Below are 21,804 nucleotides of genomic sequence, written 5' to 3' on the forward strand. Positions count from 1 at the left end.
TCAATAAACCTAGGTGGCGAAATATCAGACATTCTTCACTTAAGTACAGATACTGGTGTTGAAATAATAGCAGTCTTTACTCAAGTAAAAGTGAAAAAGTACAAGCTCAGAAATGTACTTGAAGTCAAACTAAAACTAAAAAGCAGTGACGTAACATTGACCATGAACAGCACAGCTGCTCTGCCCCACTCCAACTTAGTGCATTGCTGTAAACTTTACCACAGTTAGCAAAATTAGCTGTGTAACAAACTACACAAACATTTTGTGTGTTAGCTGATATTGAGCTGTTAGAAATGTTGCATTTTAAATTACCTGTCACGTAAAAAAATGTTACTCCATTTATGCTTCTGCAGTGCGAGCTACATGCTGAAGAACTATGACCACAACTAACTGACTTCTGCAACAAAAGCGCTGTTCCAGATTGCTCTAGTTAGGTATGTGTTTAATACTGATCTTATCTCTCTATCTATATAGATATATAGATACATACATATATAGCGAGCTAGCAGCGAGCTAGCGTAGTGGTAAGACTACACGCCTTTGGAGTAGAAGTCGCAAGTTCGATTCAACATTTGGCTCTCACAGCTAGAGATGGACAAGGTACAACACACATGCTACGGCAAAGGGGAGCCAGGACCACAGGTCAGGGGGGAGATGTTGTCATCACCCCCAACCAAGATTAGGAACCAAGGTGGTGGAAGTTGAGTGTAAGAGGAAATGACCTGACTGGTTACTGAAGTGAAGTACCCTTGAGATCAACTAGAGGATGTGAGATATATACATGGTGATAAGTAGAAAGGAAAAAAAGTAGCTGCTGTTGGTGAGGTGTATTTGTTTGTGGCCTTTTTTTTAGGTTCTTGGATGTGTGTCCAGCAGCTTTAGCCATTGGTTGTCACATTAACTTTCTTAAACTAAACCTTTTTTTAATAATCAGGAAAAACGAAACAGTCACTTGAGACCAAAAGTGTAACGATTTATTGTTAGATTCATCAGTTCAGCACATAACACTAATTACAGCTAGGAGGAAAAATCCCCCCCAAAACATTGTGTCAAAGATCCACGGTCAGATAGTTGTTTAGAGAAAAATACAAGATTTGTTAGCTTGGGAAAACTGCCATCTGATCAGGATTCAGGAGAAAAAAAATAGAAGGCAAAGACTTACAATATAAAATGTACAGCCACATGATTAAAGTATATATAACATTGCACATATACCAAAAAAAGAACCCACACATGGAAAAAAAAAACAAAAAGTGTACATCATATACAACAAGGCACTGTGGAGGAAACCTGCACACGCATCTTTGGATGGATCTGCCGCCCGCGGAGGTCCAGTGAAACATTTTTAGGAATGTTACACTGCAAACAGTCCAACTGAACAAGCCATTCAAGCTAAATCGTGACAGATTACACTGAAATACAATGATTAATTCTTATAATGTCTATTATGTAATAGACATATCATGTAATAGCTTTTTTGAATTTGTAAGTGCTTTTTGTAGACAGGCAGCAGACAGAAAAAATATCTACATCTTCTTATTTCACGTTTTAAAAAAATGTATTCCAAAATTTCCTCTTTTCTACCCCCCAAAAACCCCTTAAAAAACCAATTTACATTTTAAGTTCAGGTTGTTCTAAGGGGAAAGACGGTGTTGCAGTTCACATTTGTTGCCAGCAGATGTCAACATGGATCAGAAAGAGACGTAAAAGATTGTCTGACGTCAAATTGCCCATCTGCAAATATTTTATTATACATAGCTTTTTTTCTTTCCCAACAGCAAAAAAAAAAGAAAGAAAGAAAAAATGTTTGGAGAAAAAGATAAAAACAACTGCATGTATATATCCAATATTGTCAACGCAACATTGTCAGTAAGACTGACGTACTCGGGTACATTTGCAAACGTTCAATTAGTCAATGATCCAGGCTGCTGCCTCACATCAGTATCTTTAATATTATAAACAATTTACGCCTCAATTCATTTCATTTCTCACTACTGACAGATTTAAAAACCCTTGAATGACGTCCATTGCTGGTCAGAGTTTGCAGTGCACAAATACATTGGCAGTTAAAGGGAAATGTGTGTGGGAGCACCTTTCAGATTCTGGCTACACAGGAACGAGTGTGGCACCAATAAAGGCTCAATCTGATTAGATATCATCCTGCTTCAGTTGGAACAGGCACTTTGTATCATAAGCAAAACAATCAGTCACAAACGTAAAGGTACAGTTGCATCTTATTTACAGTGAACAGGAAAAGGTCAAGTCCCAGAGTTTCTCAAAGCAGAGGAAAAGGCTTGTAGGCTGTAGTTGTTTTTCCTCCGTCTTCTTTGCCTTTAATTTTTTTATACATTCGGACAGCCTGTAGACACTCTTCTTTTTTTCTAATAACATATTTCCTCGCACACAGACACACACACACACACGCTTACCAACCTCTGTGAGAAATCGACCCCTTCTGCAAAAACAGTCCCTGTAGGGCCACAGAGGTTCACCATCAGACAGAAAATTAACTGTTTCTTTTCAAAACAAGACACATCCACCTTTTAGAAGCTGCATCTGACTTCATGAAGACTAATATAAAAATATGATTGTGTTTAACCACCACCTAGTTTTCTTTGGTCTAAGAGACTGTGGTTTGTAATCAGAGTCTGGGGGTGAACGTCTGTCATGGTACACTTTGTACGCCTTGGGATTAACAGATTAAACTGATCCTTTGTTCTGTTTTCTCTAGTCAGTTTAGGAAGCTTAACTAGAACCCCCTTACTTTAATGTGGGGCAAAAATGTGCATTTGTTAGCTTATTTAAGAAAGTGAAGATTGTACACAACTTCAAAACAAAAACTTCATATTATGTTGGCTGAACAGAGGTGGAATGTGACAAGGATGATAGTCCTTCAAGCATTTTATCACTTTCTGAAAAAAAAGTAGTAATTAACTTGTGGAATTTATAGGAGCAATTGATCTTAAGCCCTAAAGGATCTTAAATAAAAAATAAAATAACACTGACAGCTAGCAGGCTTTGAGGGAAACCAATTAGAAGCTGTCAGCAGTTTGAGTCTTTTAAAGTCTGGTCCCTGCTCGTTATCAAATATCTGTTGATTTAGATAACAAGAAGCATTCTCATGTTGCTTTCTCAGTCAACTTTTGGACTTCATTCTGTTTTCTTGAGTTTTATGGATAACTTTCCACCATGTTTGCTACAGAACTATCCACAGCCCTGTGCCTACATTTTATCGTGATGAATAAGGAGTGGATGTGTACTGTTTCCAAAAGTAACCAGGTCAAGATAAGTTGAGCTTGTTTACATTAAGAGCATGTTGTTTTTTTTAAACTTTTTTTTTCTCCAGCATTCAGAGTCAGTCTGACATGAAATGTACGAGCTGCTCTCTCCAGAGTGCAGAGGATGGGCGTCCATGCATGGCCGGCACCGGCCACGCTCGGCCCCCTGGCTGCACTCCTGCATGTGGCTGCGAGGCAGAGGGTGAAAGGGCGGAGTTCACCAGGTGCTACAGTGGCTGCTGACGGACTGACAGTTGCTGTAGCGCTTCTTGACGATCATGCTGATGTAGGCCTTCATCAGCTTGGCGATGTCCATCACCTGCAGAGGAGAGGAGGAGGAGTAAATGTTGGTGTTGTATTTAATGACCTGCATTGAAATTATGGGGAGACCAGGAGTTATGACTGAGTGAGGATATACACACCATTTGGGTTTCAAACACCAGCTCTCGGCCTTCCACAGTGATTTTGTAGGTGTTGGATAACGGAGCTCCGAAAGAGAGTATCTGTTCATACGGGAACACCTCCAGAGGCCACGGCTCCCCTCGCTTGTACACTGATATGGCCTCCCGGCTCACACCCAACCAGAGCTCGGAGGGGAACATGCCATCCCGACACTGAAACAGCAAGCATGGAACATCAAAATCTCCTATCATTCCCTCTAAGATCAGTTTTGTTTAGAACTGGCAATAGATGACTTTAAACCAACCAAACAATCCCATGTTTCCCACCTATGGCTGTGTAGCTGTCTTTATGGGAACATAACCATCCTTTATCATGGAGAACAAAGTTTTTGCTTAAACAGAAAAGTGATTTCTCTTCTCACCTCGACGTTGAACAAAGTGGATCCGTATCCCTGCCACTCCTTCACCAGCACCATGTATTTGACCATTGCCTGTTCCTGGTTCATCCCCAGCAGTTTCTTCCACTTGTCCATCACGCTGGTTCTCACGGCTGCCGCCTCCTCCCTCATCCAGGCCTCCAGGCTGTTCTCCTCTTCAAGCTTCTGCCGACTCAGCGAGCTGCTCCTGAAACTCCGCCTCAGTGTCCCCTCCAGGAAACTTGAGCGTTTCCTCTCCGCCGTGCCTGAGCGGTCGGCCACCGAGCCGGTCCCCGGAGCGAATGTCTTGGCCGAGTTCTGCACCCGGGCCCGCAGTCGAGACATGGGGAACACCTGGGACATTTCAGGGATGGTGGACTGGGAGTTGTGATCACCCAGAAGGTACTGAAGTCTCAGAGCAGCCAGAAACTGAAGAGTCTCCTCAGGGGCCGGATATTGACCACGAATCACAGCTTCATGGGCCTTTGAGGGAACACAGAGAAAATTATAGTTAAAACTATAAGATCTAAGCATTTTTTCTTTTTTAATTTCCACAAAAAATCTTTCCAAGTTCAGTCAGAATCAGCTACAAAAGTCTCCTAGTCCCATCCCCAGACAATGAGCCACGAGTCTGACCTGTTCGAACATAAAAGCAAACTCCACGCTGTCTTTGGGAACGTTGTCCGTGTCTAAGAAGCAGTAGAGTTTGAAGTAAAACTTCCATCCAGTGCTGCCTTCGTCTGGGCTTGCTGAAAGCCTGCAGACCACAGAGTGATTATGTTAGCATTGGCCAGAAGACAAAAACATTTTCTTCAGAATCAAACATGGTGGGGCTTACTTTTCAAACTTGGCGAGCACGTCAGCCACCACAGTGCGGCTCTCGATGGCTTTCTCTGTGGTGTCGTTGTGTTCAAACAGGGCAAACATATTCCTGCTGTCCTCCATGGCCAGACCGCGGATCAGTTTCTCCACCACCTGACACACACGATGAGACACAACAGCGACACATGCAACTGGTTTTAAAACTGTAGATGAGATTAAAAAAAAGACAAAAAGCATGAATTCTTGTCTAAATTCTAGACATTTGGGACTGCCATTCAATAAAGGTGGAAAGTACAATTTCTATAACTATAAAATATTTAAAATGTCCTTTTAACAGGGTCTTAGCTCATCATATTATCCAGATTCTGATATTTTCTGCAGCATCAGAAAATAATAAATTCCAGCAAGCATGTCAGTGTATGAGCATTTAAGCCTGGATGCTTACACAGGCTCTAGGCCAAAAGAGCTGAATAAAAGCAGGATTTTATTGCTGTAACTGATGAATTAATTAATTGTTAATTATTATTATTAATTAATAATTGTTATTGAATAACAAATAAGGAAAATTGTAAGGAAAAAAACAGAAAAGAAGAAGATAAGAAGCTCAGGCTGTTACAATACAAAGTCATTTTTAAAACAGCTGTCAATTCATTTTCAATTAAAATAGATGATTGACAATCATTTCAGCTCTGTATTTACTGTTGGGTTGTTCTGTTGGTACAAACATATCTTTTATATTGTGCTTAAATCATTAAAACTAGAGCTGAGTAAAAAGTACACTATTTATTTGTATGCTTTGGCACATAACCCCGTTTTCCACAAACCTACCTCTCCTGCGGTGGTGTGCGAGTTGATGGTTATCTTGCAGGACCCTCCTCCGTGGCAGTGAACGGTGGTGCTCATGTCCTGTCGGGCCACGATGCAGCGGATCTCCTCCTGAGACGGCACGTTCTCTCTGGCTCGAGTCTTCCTCAATGAATCAGCGGCGAAGGCAGCATAACGATCCATCTCAGAGCCGGGAAACAGCTCGCGAGTCCTGCAGAGAGCAATTTGGAAATGGTCAGCTTGAGAGAATAAAAGTAATTTATCTATAAACATGTGGCACCCTAGTGCTCACCTCTTCAGGTGGAACTTGAGGTATCTAAGGATGCTCCTTGTCGGGACGAATGTGCAGGACATGCAGGCGAGGATCTTCCAGTTGCACAGGTTCCCAGGGCTGCCGGGCTGTGGTGGCCGTGTGGTCTGCTTGATGAGCTGGCAGTAGAGCTCATCTCGCAGTGGTTTGAGCTCCTGGCCCGTCTGCAGGATGCCCTGAATGATGGGCACGGGGTCAGCCACGCCCTCCAGATGCTGCAGCGAGCTGAACATCTTGAGGGCTTCATCCTGCAGGGTTGTGTAGCTTCTGCTTCTTGGAGCTGAGCAGGGAAGAAGTTGTGATTATATCAGTACATATGGTACATTAATATCTTAACTAAAATGGTAAAAATTAGATATGTTAAAGACATTAGTATTAAGTTAGATTGTCAATCCCAAATTTAATCCTATTCTGTCTCAGTGGTACTCACTGGTGAGATGAATGTCCCCGTAGGGCAGTGGCAGCAGTGGGGAATGCAGAGGGTGATGACTGTAGCGAAGGATCGGGTTCCTCTTGTAGATCTGCTCAACGACCTCCAAGTTCAGACAGTTCTCCTGCAAAGAGAAGAGGAGCTTGGGTTTAGTGCAGTGCTGATTATCTGAGGCTTTACTGGAAGGAAAGAATTAAAATGACCACTGACATCCATTTTTGCACTTTCAGAGTTTCCTACCTTGATGTCCTGGATGAGCTGCTGGGTGGGTGTGTCGATGGGAGCTTTGGTATCTATGACATTTTGGACGGAGTTGGCCCAGCGTGTGGCTTCAGTCAGCAGCTTGCAGTAGAGGCGGTACGAGTGTTTACGGCCGTACACGATCACGTTCCAGTATCCTGACACGACAAGAGGGGCGGAGAGAAATTGAAGCTACAGGGTAGAGAATGAGTTGGCAGTTCTTGCCATTTTCTTCTCTTACCAGTCTCTTTGAAGACCTTCTCATCTGGCTGAACCACTGAGCAGAGGCTGTTCAGCACCAGCGTTCCCAGCTTGAGGGCATTACGCTCTGAGCTCTTATAGTAGTCCAGGGAATTGTGGGTAAGCAGGAACCAGCGCTTCTTCAGCTTCAGTGAAGCTTTGGTGCTGTTCTTCATCTCTTTGTGCAGCCAGCCTGGTGGGAAATAATTATTAAATAACTTTTTGTATTCTCTGGTTTCCTCTGAACTTTTCAAAACTATAAAAAATGCAGAAAAGTCAAGCTTATTGTCTGTGAAAGAGCTTTATTACAGTTTTCTTTAATAACAGAGAAAATCAAACCGGCTTAAAACTGAGCGTTTGAAGCTTTTGCCTTACAGCTTCTACATATACAGATTTGATTACTTGAAATATAACATTTATATGAGCACCCACCACTGGAGCTGTAGATATGACAGGGGAAACTTTAAATATTCTTTTATTTAAAATCTGATTTCCTAACCTGTAACTTTTAACCTGTAGTTAAAAATTTTAAACACAAATTAAAAAAGGAAAAACGGCCACGATAAACGAATCATTTGTCACCTCGGATGATGAACTCCTGTCCATCGACTCGGGTGTCTCCTTTGGAGCGCTGCAGCAGAGTGATCCAGTGGTGCATCTCCTCAGGCGTGTCAGCATTGCAGTGCAGCACTCGGTTCGCAGTGATCATGACGAAGGAGTTCGGCCTGTCGCAGTTCAGAAATTAATAAGACGACAGAAAGGAGATCAATAGTCTAACACCGTATTAGCTCTTGGGTGCACTTCTTGGATTAAGAGATATGAACTAAACTTTTAATTTTGAACCAGACGACTAAGAAGAATTAAAGCTACTGACATAAAATAGCATGAATTATATATTTGTCACATATAGGTTAGAACACAACAGAACAAATACAGGACCAGAATGTGCTGATCTAAAATGTTCCCCATGTGAAGAAATGCAGCTGCTGAGGTGCTGAAACCAAACGGGCTTCACTCTGATGGCTTTTTTCCGACACCTTCTGGTTTCTTTGCTTTAGTCTTTGTCAAAGAAAATCCATATATATATGATGTGATGTTTGATGGTTTGATGTAGGTCCTCACCTCTCTGGATTATCTGAAGCACACACTGAATCGATCATCCCCACATCCAGCGTTCCCTGAGGAGACACACAGAGAGATGGAGGGAGGTTCACAAACAGTTTTCAGGGTGTGGATAATGAGTTTGACCTTCGCTGCACCGTGGAAACCAATTATCTCACACACAAGCAGCAAGGCCTTCACTCACAGGTGCAACACTGAAAAAGCACGTGGCATTTTCAGCACATCTGTGTCCTGTTACTTCAAAACAAAGCATTCCAACAAAATGTAAAATTTAAAGAGGAGAACAAAAGAGGGTTGGGGTTAGGGTAGCATGAATGCTGAATGAAAGGGTCAGTGACAGATTTTGGGTTTTTTTTTTTTCCTAATTTTCAGTTTTTCCAGCAGGTGCCATCCTCAGTATAATTCAGCTGCTTTTCTGTGAGCTTCTTGTCACACCAGCAGACAAACTCCAACTCCACAGCCTTTGCCTGCAGCTCAACTTGGAGCTTGTTCTGCTCTGGAAATCTGCTGAGAACTTCCAGTCTAACCAGTTTGTCTTGAGAGCTGACTGGAGAGGCAGCTGATTATTACCATGTCATCTCTTGTCATAAAGTACACAGTATCTCTTATTATTTATTAAATGGCCATTGCTATCCATTGTGGGGAAACCCAGACCTATACATGCATATATTAACTATGTTTTTATTGCAGCTGGAATTTAAAAGAGGCAAAAATGCTACTAAGAGGTGAGGCATGAATAAGGAAATGGAGGAACATATATTAAAGGCTAACGTCCTCTCCTCGGTGCGTGAAGAACGTTTGTGTTATGGAAATCTGTTAAAGCAAAGTGCCGAACATTCTGCTGTTAGGACGACATTAAACAGCCGCATTTTGAAGACAATGTTTCTATAAACACAAAGCTCAGCATATATAAAGCTTCAGAAATGTTATTAGAACTCCATCTCCCAGAGTGCTTTGTTTCCTCACAGTACTCACCACAGCATTCTGGGGATTGGCCTGCTCATCGTGCATTTCTCTGATCTCCTGCTCTGTGGAGCCGTGGACCTGACTCAGCACGCTGAACCACTGACTGTAAACAAAGAGATCATAGAGAATAGAATAGCCCTTTATTGTCAGGACACAACATAAATAGTAGACAGCAGAAATAAATAGCAAACAGGTGAAAAATATATAATCAAGAAAAATATAGAATATATTTCTAATGCAAAAAAAAAAAACAACCAACTGAATAGACTCCGTGTGTAAATGACCTGAGTGATGAGGGTTACTCAGGCCATGGCTCAGTTTGGCGAGTTGGGTGGGCAGGGCTGGGGCGTGGGGATAGTGTTTGTTAGCAGTCCAAATGGTCCAGGGGAAGAAACTGTTTGTGAGTCTGGATGTGTGGGACCTGATTGATCTGAGGCACCGACCAGAGGGCAGCCGGTCAAAGGGTGACATCATCATCATCACCATGGAATAAACAGTAATCAGCTTTAACAGTGGACATATAACCATACAGGCCAGTCAGTTAGACACAAGCATCTCGGCTCCTCCTACGTCCAAAAATTCATTTGAAACTGAATCTTACTCAACACTAAACTACTTCAAAGTGAGAACAACTAAAAATGAAAAATAAAATGAAAGGAAATTTTTAGCCATACTTTTATCATGAATGCAATTATTAGTGTGAACCTGCATGTGTGTACCTTTTAATATAAATTGTACATCTATAAGTTTTATATGTGTGTAAAATCCAAAACAATTCTGGGTTCAGTCTGATTGTGTCTCAGACACATGGAGCTGATGTTGGCTCGCACTGAGAGAGCGTCTGGTTTTACAAACCTGCTCCTATCACACACCAACAGCCATGTTTTCATCACTTCAGAGTACATTGCATTAACTAGCATTCATGTCCTGTGACCTCAAACTAAGATTTGTCCTTTTGTATTTTTCTCCCTTAAAGGAGGTCAAATCCCCACAATGTGACAGAGCAAACATAATTATGTCCCAGATTCAGACAGACAGAGTGCTTGTTGCCCTTTTGAGCCACAGCGGAAGTAGACTGTCTGAGAGGAAATCAATGTGTTGCCAGAGGCAACCGTCACATTGACCTATAGCAACAATACCTCCTGTTTATTATACAGTTTTCGACAGACTGTGAGCAGGTTCATGCCAGTTGAGGAAATAATAGGATCAGGAGAGAAGAAACAAATGGGAGCATTAGGAGTGTAATAACGATGTGACTAATAATCACTACTGTCCTTATATGAAAAAGATTATAGAGCACGTTTAAATCCTGCCCGCCAGAGAGAAACGGTGCGTGGCTCCATTTACCCTGTAATGTGTAAAGATGCCTTCTTGTCAATTGTACTTGCTAGCAGGTACTAGAAATGATGAATAACAGTAGAGAGCTGAGGTTTCCATGAAAAGCTGGTCATGGTTTTTGGCGGTTGCAGGGTGGAATCGGTCACAAAGCGAGTGTTGCTGTGACTTGGTTTCTACCAAAATGATGCAGCCATCAATGCTTTGTATGGAAGAAACCAGCTTGCAAACACTTTTCAAAAAGTGTGAAGTAAACCAGATAAAGAGAAGGCTTTCCTCCAACGTTTGACTTACTGCTGCAATCAACATGTAAGGCAAATGTTTTCCATATCCAGTAAGCCTTGCATTTTTCAGTTTCACTACCTCTTGGTGAAAAGTTTGCACGTGTGTACAGGCAACTCGGCATCTTCTATGCAAACGACGGGGGACCGCGACAACCTGCCATTGACCAAAGCAATCGTAAGGAGGTTTTTGGTGTCACACCGTATCCCTCTTTGCTACTATTTAATGCTATCAGCTACCAACAACCTTCAGCAACCACTCATTAGCCAGCTGTAGAATACCGCACGACTCTTGGTTATCAGCGGGTCACAAGCTATTCTCTAAGCCTATAAGGCCAAGACTTGAGTAGGTTATTAACACATAGCTACCGTTAGCTGTTAGAGGTTGCTAAAGATACTCCTCAAAAGAAGCTAAACCTTTAAATAGTTGAAGACATTTTGAATCATTGCACTTTTATTCTGAAAAATGACTCTGAGATATTTCTACTCATATAATGCATATTTCTATTAATGGACAAGACCATGTAATTAATTCTGACAGTGTAATTAAATAGACCAGGCAATCGAAGTTAGTGGTGTCACTGAAACTAACTTACTACTGAATTCTAGTTTTTACTTGTTATTTCAGTCATTTTGACTCCATGCTTGCATGAAAGGTCCTTTACAGATCAAATCACAATTCATTTCTTTGGTTATTGTGAAAAGATAAGTACAATACATCAAAGACAAACACACAGCTCACCTTGCATCCTCAGCAGACTCGGCAATCAGGTGATAAGTTCTCTCTGGCATCACTATGTCGATTCCATTCTCCTTACCGGTGTTATCAATAATTTCTCTACAGGTCAAAAAAAAAGGAAAAATAATGACTGAGGTTCCCTGAATATACAAAAGCTCCTTCCATAACCATTTCACCATGAATCCTTCAGAGGTCTGACTTTTTATCTCTCTTCAATAACACAACCATATATCTCTTGAATATTTTACATGTAAATGATTAACTGACAGCTTTTCTGTTGTTACTGTAAATGAAAGTGTATCGTCATGCAAAAACAACAACCCTCAAAGTTATGTTCTCTTGTCCTTACTTGGCGTTGTGCATGTCCAGCACCCCCTTCATCTTCTCCTCTCCGTCGTTCTCAAAGTACATGAGTTTGCTCTGACGCAGCACGAACCAGCGCCGCTTCCAGTTGCGTCGGGAGAGCGTGGACGAGCCCCCGCCCTTCTTGTGCAGCCAGCCCTGCTTCAGAGCCTCCTGCTTAGTTCTGAACCACAGGAAAGTCTCGTCCTTCAGAACACACCAACGCCGCTTCCACGTGTTCATCAGACCACCTAGAGAAGAAAAATATGAGATTTCAAATGCTCCACCATCATTACGTCACCTGGAGGGGAGAATCTTGCTCTTTGTCTCTTAGAAGGTAACACAGAAAGTACAATGCTTTTTCACCAAAATAAGGCCTAAAGCCATATAGATGATGCACTTAACTGTCACCTGTTGGGGTTTATTAAAAGAAGAGTATGTTCTATAAGAAAATAATAACCTTTGATGTAGAGGAAGCTGTGGAAGTACGGCAGCGTGACACAGCTGTAGACAGAGTCCCGGCGATAAGACAACTCATCGTCTGTGTCGAACCTCTCAAAGTCGTCCTCGCTGTCCTCAAACTGGAGCAAATCAACAAAAATTTGAAATTAAACAAGACATGCAAGACCTTAGTTTGCATATTATTTCAACAAAATGTTTTATAATAACAGGGAAAGGTACAATGTGGTGCTCTTTGCACCTGTGAGTTGTAAAATGGCTAAAGTCATGGCATTTAATTGATCTCTCTCACTGGATCCTTTTTTGAAGCCTGCGTTTTTTTTTTTGCTAACTTCAAAGACTACATTACTTTGGAGTTAGAGCAGCTAAGTTTTAGTAGAAAATCTGGCATGAAATGTTCTCCCTGTAATTGAAAACAGAAGTTAAACAAGCATTCAGCTTACCGAGGACTGAGCCCCCTCTGAGCTAAAGCGGTAAGCCCCTGAGCTGTTGTAGGTGCCAACAGATCCGCGGTAATCCGGAGACCACTGTCCACTGTGAGGGTTGGAGAAAGCCATGCTGCCACTAGACACGATGGCACCTTCATCGTAGTCATCCTGATCGTAGTCCGAATCCTCATCTGGAGGTATCAGGTCTACCAGCTCGTCAGATTGAGCCTCAGATGAAGCCTGGGGGTGGCAGTAAGCCGAATCCCCGCTGGATGATGCGCTATGGCAGGCCAAAGGCATCGCTGGCAAAGAGTGGTGAAGCACAGTGGTCGGTGGCAGTGACGGAATCACAGCATCGTTGGCGTACGGGTCTTCTTCGGACGAGTCATCGCTCGTTCGGATACCGCTCGTCCGCTGGCCGTCCGAGTGGCCGTGCTCGCTTGGGTTTGGTGAGTCTTTGAAGGCATCATCATCAGCACCGAACCCTTCATCAACCTCTTCTTCCTCGTTACCCCTCCTCTGGTCATCCTCCTTCTTCTCATCTTCTTCACCCACGCCCAAGGAGCTCTCAATGTTCCTCACACACTCGTCAATCTCATCAAAGTTCAGGGAGTCCAGGAACTGCTGCGCTGCCTTACAGGCTTCATCCTCCAGCCGCCGGAGTTCCTGATCGCGAAGCCACTGCAGGCGGTTCAGCGAGGCTTCAGTCAAAGAGAGCTCCTGGCGCTCCTTCTGTCTCTGCAGCACCTGGATCTCCCGCTCTAGTCGAAGAATTTCCTCCACTTGTGATGCCTCGTGCGGACGTATTGCCTCCTCTTCCTCTGCCGATGCCTCCACAAAGGTTTCTGCTGACTCCAGCTCCTCCAGGGCGTCTGGTGATGCTGCAGCTGCTGCTGCATTTTGAGACTCTGCCAAAACCAGAGAGGCCAGCTCCTCAGCACGACGCAGCTCCTCCAGTGTTCTGGCTTCCTCAGCCTGAAACCACAAACACGAGACTGCAGTCATAACTTTTTCCCCCCAAGATATCAACATTAATTTATACAAAATACCCAAAAAAAGTTGATTAACAGAAACCAAACACTGAAGTAATCTTAGTTTACTGAGAGAGGGCCAACTTTTATAAGCAAATTATACACGACAAATACCTGAGAGGATACAAGCTGTTTATTGTACTGGGCAGTGTGTTTTTTCACTGCCCAGTACAATAAACTGAAGCCTGCTACAATAAGCAGAAGCCTGTGTAACATAATAGAAAACATAATTGTGTTCTCTGTGTTCTTTACCAATCAGATATGGCTGTAGAGAGTGGGCTGCTCAGGAAACAGTCAGCCGAAAAAAGTTATACACCGTTTTCCACTTAAATCAGTTTTATCATACCTCTCTGGTGAGTCTCTCGGCCTCCAGCCTCTGTCTCTCCCTGCAGGGCACAAACACACAGACATCAGCTGAACGAACACGCAGTAGGAGATACGATGTACCAAAACCAGAGTAACTGCATTTCCTGTCTCACTGTGAGATTAAAATATCAGAAACCCATTTAGTATGCAGTTCACCATCTATCGAAACAACAAAAATACAAATGTTGCACCACACTGTGAAACCTTTTTTGGAAAACATAATGCAAGCTACAGATATATTCCAATAAGGATGTTTATACAAACTCAATGGTTCACTACTAAATTGTGACAGCAGTGATTATAAAGCAATCAATCTGCAGTATAAACTGAGCTGTGGCCCCTTCAAGGTCAAAGGCACCACTGAGGATATGGAGGTCATGACTCAGTCTTGATTGTGGGATTTGAGGGATTTACATTCTATTCTTACAGACAAATTACATGCTGTTTTTTAAGCCTGATGACATCTCCCGTCCATGAATCGTCAGAATGACTACCGTCATAAGAGCACTGCGTACATCTGTAGCAATTTATATTGTTGTCCTTACACATGCATATGTAGTGAGCATAAGATGGGGAGCAGCAGCATGACCCCCCATTGCAGAAAAAAGCCAGCATCAGTGAAAACAAATGTGAGATTCATTCAGTGAGGTGGTCTCTAAAAGAGGAGCTCAGGTGGTTGCAAAGCAGCTTGCAGATGCACAGCAGCTGTAGCCAAGCTAAGCTACTTAAATAGCATGTCCTACATAAGCTTTGTAAATTAGCTGCTGATGAGATCCACTCATCTGATGACTGCAGCTGAGAATCAATTAGTTGTCTGCCAGAACTAAAGCTATGCTCAGTTTCTCCTCCAGTATTATACACTGGCATTAGGAACATTTTTATTATATATGTGTAGTATTTTTATGTCATTTGAAATAATGGAAGCAGGGGATTTATACTCCTTAACTACTCATGATCATATTTGAAAGTCCTGAATACAGCCCAGATGATGGACTTGTGTTAATTCCTCACTAACTGACTGAAATAAACCAGTGCCAGAAGAACATAGTGGGCACACATTTTTCAAACACACTTTCCAGTCCAGATTTCTCTCTCATTTCTTTTTTTTCTTTTAATTTAAAAAACAAACAAAAAAAAAACTGTCATTTGCAAAAACCTACTTTCTTTTTGCACAATAACTTTTCATTTGGCTGTAGCTACAGTACTACACGGTGAATAAACTGAGTAGCCCACCTCTCCATCTCCTCCATCCACCTGCGGCGCTCTTCCTCCTCCTTCTTCCTCCTCTCCTCCAGCATCCGGCTGTAGGTCCGACGAGCCAGCTGCCCTCGCAGACACTTCTGGAAGGTGAGCGCTGCCCAGCGGAGGAGCAAGAACTTCCTCCTCCAGTAGAAAGCCCGGTAGTTCTTCTGGATGACCACAATACACCGCAGCAGCTTCTTGTACTGCTTCCTGTTTGGAGGACAAGGACCGGGTTATTGAGCATTTTGGTTTCAATGAAGATTAAAACTGATTCTATTGAGGTTTATGATGTTTTTATTCATTGTTTGTACCTGGCCATGTAGCCTGTGACATAGGCCTGAATGATCATGGCTGCTTTCAGCACCTCCACCTCCCTCTGCTTCTCCAGGCGATGCTCCAGAGACTCCCGAAGGAAGACCTGATAGATAGGATAAAGAGACAAAAAAAGTGTTATTTTATCATTGTTACTGAAGGGAAGTAAGGGAAAAATCAATAATGTAACTGCTCCTCATTTCTTTCTCTTCTAATTTTGTTTTACTTTTCAGGTAAAATCATGTTTACGTTGACCTTTAAGAGTTAAAGAACATCTCATGACATGTTTGCATAATACACAGCAGAGTTTAAACGTGTCATATTTACAGTGTGCAACACCAAAACAATTTTGGGGTAAAATAGTTCAAGGAAGTGCTAATATTCAGAGGGAAAAATGCATATTTGTGAGAATATGAAGGTGCACATTTGCAAAAGTCACATTAAAATGCCCCATCTCTAATAGCCACAGAATGTTCAAGTCCCAGCAGCTTAACATAGTTTGTCCATTAGTTACGCTGTATTACCCACACTTGATGAATAAAAGATTTACAAGTGAACAGAATTAAAAAGAGGCAGGCTGTTTCTTTTTCTATAACATTACCATTTAACAGACAGTCGCTCACAGAAGAACAACAGAGCCAAACAAAGCGGCCGACATAAATCAAACCCAGATCCTCCTCTCCCTTTGTTCCTGCTACTAGAGACTGCAGATTACTGCAGCGAGTGATTTCAGCTACATCTCTCCATGAAAAGACCGATCTTACGGGCACTTAGTGCAGCTGCCTGCTCCAGGAACCAAGCTGTCGTCCATTGAGAGAGAAACTGGGCCCAGCGAGGGCCGCCGGGGGTTAATCCGATTAGGGAGGGGGAAAATGAGATATGGGACGCAGTCTCAGGCGACTGTGACGGTGGGGAAATATCACGGTGCTACGGGGGTACAGGAGTACACACTGCCTGTTGATATGGTGTGTGTGTGTTGGCTGAGTGACAGTGTTGGATCCTCAGCAGTGAGGCACTAATGAGATTTTTGGGGGGAAATGTAAACTTGTCAGGGTGATGTGGATGTCACTTATGAGCAGGTTAATTAACAGGGAAACATCCATTACATGCCGAACACGTGCACATGCAATACAAAGACAAGCACACAAACCACTGGTGTCTCTCCAGGAATTCAGTTTTCAGGCTGGAAAAGCCCCAGAGACAAAATTTTAAGTATCGAAGCAGATTGGAACCAGATTAATATTTATGTGATATGTAAAAAATATTCATAGCAAAATAAGAGTACCAACAAGTACATTTACTCATCTAAAAATAACAGAAAAATGGGCTCATTAACAGCATGCTGCCTCTTGCACCCAGGTGGCACTCTTGCCTAAATGAGAGTATTTTAAGTAATACATTTATATATTAACAGAACACATAAAAGATGCATATCTATGAAAATATCCCAGCTCAAAGATGTGGACTGTTGTTGGAACCCTTGCTAATAAGGGAACAGCTGAAAGAAGAAGAAGTGCAAGTAACTAAAGTTAAGTCTCCTGCTGAGTGCTACATGGCAGAAAGAGCAACTTCTGAACACATCCCAACCTTATCCTCTCATTTTATAACACTGGTGAGCATTAACAACCATAAACTAAGGGATAAACCTGACCAAACAGGAGGTAGGTACAACTGTGGACCCCTCTGAAACCTTACGCCATAACTTTATGTGCACATCCCTAGAAATGTAACTACATGTTGCGTCAGTACAGCCTGCAACTATACTCAGTACTGTCGATTTCCTTATATCCATTTCTGGCTACTGTTTTGGAACAATTTTTGAATTCATCAGCAAGAGAATAAAAGTAATCGCCTGAATATAAGGACTTGCATATGTCATCAGACTCCTAGAGCAAAACTGGTTGTGAGGAAATGCACAGAGAAGTGGAATAACTGGATGGATGGAAAAGCAAAAAAAAGAACAAAGAACAAAAAGTGGCAATCCTGGAGGGAAAAAGTCGCAGCATTTCATTTGTTTCTATCGTCATCTGCACCGCATATAAAATACCGGAACACAACTAAGTGGTAATTAACACATAAATCACCATGCCAAAGCACGAATGTTGGTTATGGTGTCGTCAACTTTTGTAGATTACTTTATGGGCTATCCAAAGATTCACCAGGGAAGTCTAAATCAGCTGTCACATTTTATACTTTAGAGCCAGAGCCTGAATCTGGGTGGTAAGGGTTAGAGTTAAGTTGTTGAATGAGAAAGTCACTAAAGTCACTTCCAATCTGTAGGACTAAATACTAAAATCTAGTTTACCCTTATTTCTTTCATAGTAGATTCAATGTAATATGAATGTGTTTTTCCACTGTATTTATATAAAATAATATATACACACTTCTAAAAAATCTAAATCTAAAATTTTCCTGTGAAGTGCTGCTATCCAGGCTCATTCAGGCATTCATACAAAATTCACACATAAGCTGCAGAAAGCAGCTCTTTGTGAATCTCTACAGTGCACACGCTGATCTATGTTTACATAAAACAACTAAGCCCACACAGAAATGATGCCACACAAGCTCCAAGTGAAAAACACGCAAATATACAGACCACACAAAAGACACACCCTCCTTTTATTAAACAACCTCCAACATGAGCCGCACATGCTCAGAACGCGCAGCCTCGTGTACAAGTGCACACATTTGCATCCCAATAAAATGGGCGACTAATCCTTTTTAATCATTACTATGCTAATTAGTGCAACAAAGGCCTCGCTAAGCCTCGCCGCGTTTTGATTCTTGCTGCTGGGGCCTTAGGGGAGCACCGCTTACCGTCCCAGGTCAGGCCCGTGGAGAAAACTAAGCAGTAGGAGAAGAAAGCAGAGCCACATCTTTTCCAGGAAATTAAGTTTAAGGCGGTAAAAAAGCAAGACATAAGTCTAAGACAATAGTCTGGACATGTGCTGAATGAAAAGAGCTGCAGGCCTCCTCGATGTAAATCTCACTGCGAGAGGCAGCGGGACAAAGTGGACAAATCCCTCTGAGGGAGAAGGAATTGATTTAACAGTTTACAGGCAGTCACAGCAGCAGGGACAGCTCCGTGGTTCAGTGGAGAGTATGGTCTCAGGGTTAGAAGGTCTACAGAGGCCATTCAGGCTGAATGTTTTATAGGAGATTTCAAAAAAGGTCTTCCAACCAATAAGTACGCTGTGAGTCACGAACAGCTGTGTAAATCTGGTAAAAGGTGGCAGGCACCCAAAACAAAAGAGAACCCAAAAAACAAAACATGTTTCTCTCAGTCTTTTAAAATCTGTTACAAATACGTTAGTAAAAAGTATATGAAATAAAGCAACCACTGCTATTTATAGTAGATTGTACATATATTGTAATATAATGGATATTTTTGATGACTAAATAATCTCCGATAATCTTTTGGGTAATCTAAATGTTGTTGTTCTGAAGCATAAACCATTATGAATCCATTTCATCTGCTTTGATGCAGATGAAAATGATAACAGGTGCACTGGAGAGGCAACAACAAGAAAACCCCAAAAAGCGAATGGCTTGACAGGCGATGGCTACACACCACTGTGCTCATCCCTCCTGACTGATTCTCTCTATTTTTGCTTTTTGTTTGTGTCCTCGTCACTGCTGGTAAAGCGAGATGGTATCTGCAGCCCACTCAGCTTGAACGGGTAATCCAGCTCCTCCAGGACGGCTCATCTATATGTGCTGTCATAAGAAGGTTTGCTGGGTCAGCACAGTCTCAAATGTGTGGACGAGATACCAGGAGGTGGACTGCTACATGAGGAAAGGTGGAAAAGGCCACAGAAGTTCATCAACCCAGCAGCTCTTTTGTGCTATATATGTGTCGTGAATCCATCTCATCTGCTCTGATGCAAATGAAAGCAGATAAAATATATATGGGTGTACTGACACCTGTAGTCATAGAAAGGCTCCATATAAGCACCGGTCCACTTAACAGTTTTAAGTCTATTGTTATTCCTGTGACTGTAATAACATTTGTTATCCTCAGTGTGTATTTTATTTTATTTTTAGCTAAATAGCTAATTTTACTTGAAAATAATGAACAGAGTGTTGAAAACTGTCATTAACATGAAAATAGGTTTTTAAATGGGCTACATGTAGTGGAGGGATCCATTAAATATTCAACCAAAGACACACTTGTTCCACCTCACCGCTCTAACGGGGTATTCACAATTCAGTTTCCTGTGCCATCGTTGGTCCTCGATGGACACTGACACACATACTAATGACCACTCATCCGTTCATCTGTCCACCCACGACCACACTTATCCTTCACTGCTGTCACCTCCTGCAGCATCACACGGTCATGCTGTGATTAGCGATCTGTATCCCCCATCTGTCATTTCCCCTCAAAACACAGACACACACACACCCTGGCAGTAGGTATATTCTTCCTGATCCGGTGTAGTGGAAGCAGGGAGCATTAGACTGAAGACTGGATCCAATAATTGTTGGATTCTATGCTTCAGGTGCTCTGGACCTCAATATCACACACACACACACACACACACACACACACACACACACACACACACACACACACACACACACACACACACACAGTCTGCAATGGTTTCATAGAGCTGAGTTTCTACGGTGTATGGAGTCAAATTAAGCCTTGAGGGGAGCACAGAGCAGCCAAAATGGATTGGCATCCCCCAGCGGTGATGTTCAGTCTGCATCCAATCATATTCCAAGTTAGCAAAGAGAATACAGAACAACCGGTATGGAGCCAGACAGGAAAAAGTCAATTACGCCACAGAGAACTGAGCAGAAGGCATATAATTCACTACTGACAGAAAGGGAATGCAAACCTGTAAGTAAAGACTGAGTTATTATATAAATTATATTTGTATTGGAGAGCCTTAAACATAAAAGATGTTTGGAACTGTATCGTTTTTAGAAACACTTTCATCTTTTAAGACCAAGTTTAAACTAAACCAATAAACAGCAAGCTTTATGGTTAAGCAAGACTTATATGTTCAAAAGGACCTTATTGGACAACAATATAACCTGGACTGAATCTGGACCTGGATCAATTCTTGAGCCAAAGGCCTCCCTGGAGACTTCTATTTAATGATCCACACAAATGCAGAGATCTCAAATGAGACAAAATTATCAGGAGTTTAAGAAGAAAAAACTTAAAAAAAAAAAGAAAAAAAAAGAAACAATGATGACTTAACCTTATATTCCTGAAAATGTGAGAAATCTGTTATTCTTCATGAATCACTGTTTACCCAATCCACCAGGACCCTGAATAAGTGCAGTCCTGAGTTTAAAGTGCTTTCCTATACCAGCGTAACTAACTGCTGCCTGCTCCACTCTGTGTGCAGGAGAGACCGGCTGTAAAGTGTGGCAACAGGGAAAAACCTGGGTTACACTCTTTCTGAATGTTCTGCACTAATGAGCACAACAGCAAATGCAATGTGTTGCTCACCTTGGTCTTGCCCAGCTGCCACTCTGCACTGCTGCTGTCATATTGGCAGAGCAGCTGGACGCAGCACCCTCTGGGGTCTTCTGAATTCAACAAACCACGCATCAGCACCTTGTACCTGAAGAAGTAAAAGCAGGGGTGAAGGGTTTTTGCATGATTTTTAATGATTGCTTTGTTCTTTAATGTCTGTATTTCAAGAACTGAAATGACCCTGCGCCTGTTTTGGGGTCTGAAATTTTTGGTAGAGCAGTGCTTATGTATGATTGCACAGCGTAGTGGGTACAAACCTCGAGCAGAAGTCCTGAATAGTTCTCCGGACAGGGAAGCCGGTGCGTCGAATCTTGACTGTTTCCAACATGCCGGAATACCTGAGCTGGTTCAGAACCACCGTCTGGTCAAAATGATCAGGCATCTTTGAAGAAAAACGGGAAACATATTCAGATGAATGTCTCTGTGTTCAAGTAAAAGTAATATTGTCTCGAAAATCAAGCACAAACAAACATCAACAGATTGAGCATCCGCCTGCGTCCTGCAGCAACAGCTAACAATTTTCAGTCTTTGACGACAGAACACTTTAACAACAGAGCGCACATCTATTGATGTTCCCCTACAAATCACTCAATGCTGCTTTCATAACACTGTTACAACAATACTAACAATGTGAATCGCCTTTCACATTGCGACCTTACCACTCAGCATGGTGCTCGATGGCGGGGATATAATGCTTTTCACAGCAGTTTTGATTGATTTTG

At 42.2% G+C, this 21,804-nt stretch overlaps 1 protein-coding gene across 1 annotated transcript in view; it reads right to left on the reverse strand.

The window, feature by feature from the left end:
* Window positions 1-952: 952 nt before the first annotated feature.
* Window positions 953-21,804, reverse strand: part of myo10 (myosin X) — a 125,572-nt gene continuing 104,720 nt past the window's right edge. The window contains exons 20-41 of the mRNA XM_084913742.1: window positions 21,340-21,464; window positions 21,056-21,170; window positions 15,585-15,691; window positions 15,265-15,483; window positions 14,012-14,051; window positions 12,650-13,609; window positions 12,208-12,328; window positions 11,755-11,998; window positions 11,409-11,504; window positions 9,060-9,153; window positions 8,085-8,140; window positions 7,545-7,687; window positions 6,964-7,155; window positions 6,723-6,880; window positions 6,483-6,606; window positions 6,035-6,332; window positions 5,746-5,953; window positions 4,934-5,070; window positions 4,732-4,852; window positions 4,102-4,578; window positions 3,701-3,892; window positions 953-3,597 (exon numbers count right to left, since the gene is read on the reverse strand). Of these exons, the coding sequence (XP_084769868.1) occupies window positions 3,496-3,597; window positions 3,701-3,892; window positions 4,102-4,578; window positions 4,732-4,852; window positions 4,934-5,070; window positions 5,746-5,953; window positions 6,035-6,332; window positions 6,483-6,606; window positions 6,723-6,880; window positions 6,964-7,155; window positions 7,545-7,687; window positions 8,085-8,140; window positions 9,060-9,153; window positions 11,409-11,504; window positions 11,755-11,998; window positions 12,208-12,328; window positions 12,650-13,609; window positions 14,012-14,051; window positions 15,265-15,483; window positions 15,585-15,691; window positions 21,056-21,170; window positions 21,340-21,464 (4,329 nt within the window). The 3' untranslated portion in view covers window positions 953-3,495. The remainder of the gene's footprint in view (window positions 3,598-3,700; window positions 3,893-4,101; window positions 4,579-4,731; window positions 4,853-4,933; window positions 5,071-5,745; window positions 5,954-6,034; window positions 6,333-6,482; window positions 6,607-6,722; window positions 6,881-6,963; window positions 7,156-7,544; window positions 7,688-8,084; window positions 8,141-9,059; window positions 9,154-11,408; window positions 11,505-11,754; window positions 11,999-12,207; window positions 12,329-12,649; window positions 13,610-14,011; window positions 14,052-15,264; window positions 15,484-15,584; window positions 15,692-21,055; window positions 21,171-21,339; window positions 21,465-21,804) is intronic.

The sequence above is a fragment of the Perissodus microlepis genome, chromosome 18, assembly GCF_051167445.1.
Source record: "Perissodus microlepis isolate ML-2025 ecotype Zambia chromosome 18, ASM5116744v1, whole genome shotgun sequence".
In the NCBI taxonomy this organism is placed as follows: Eukaryota; Metazoa; Chordata; class Actinopteri; order Cichliformes; family Cichlidae; genus Perissodus; species Perissodus microlepis.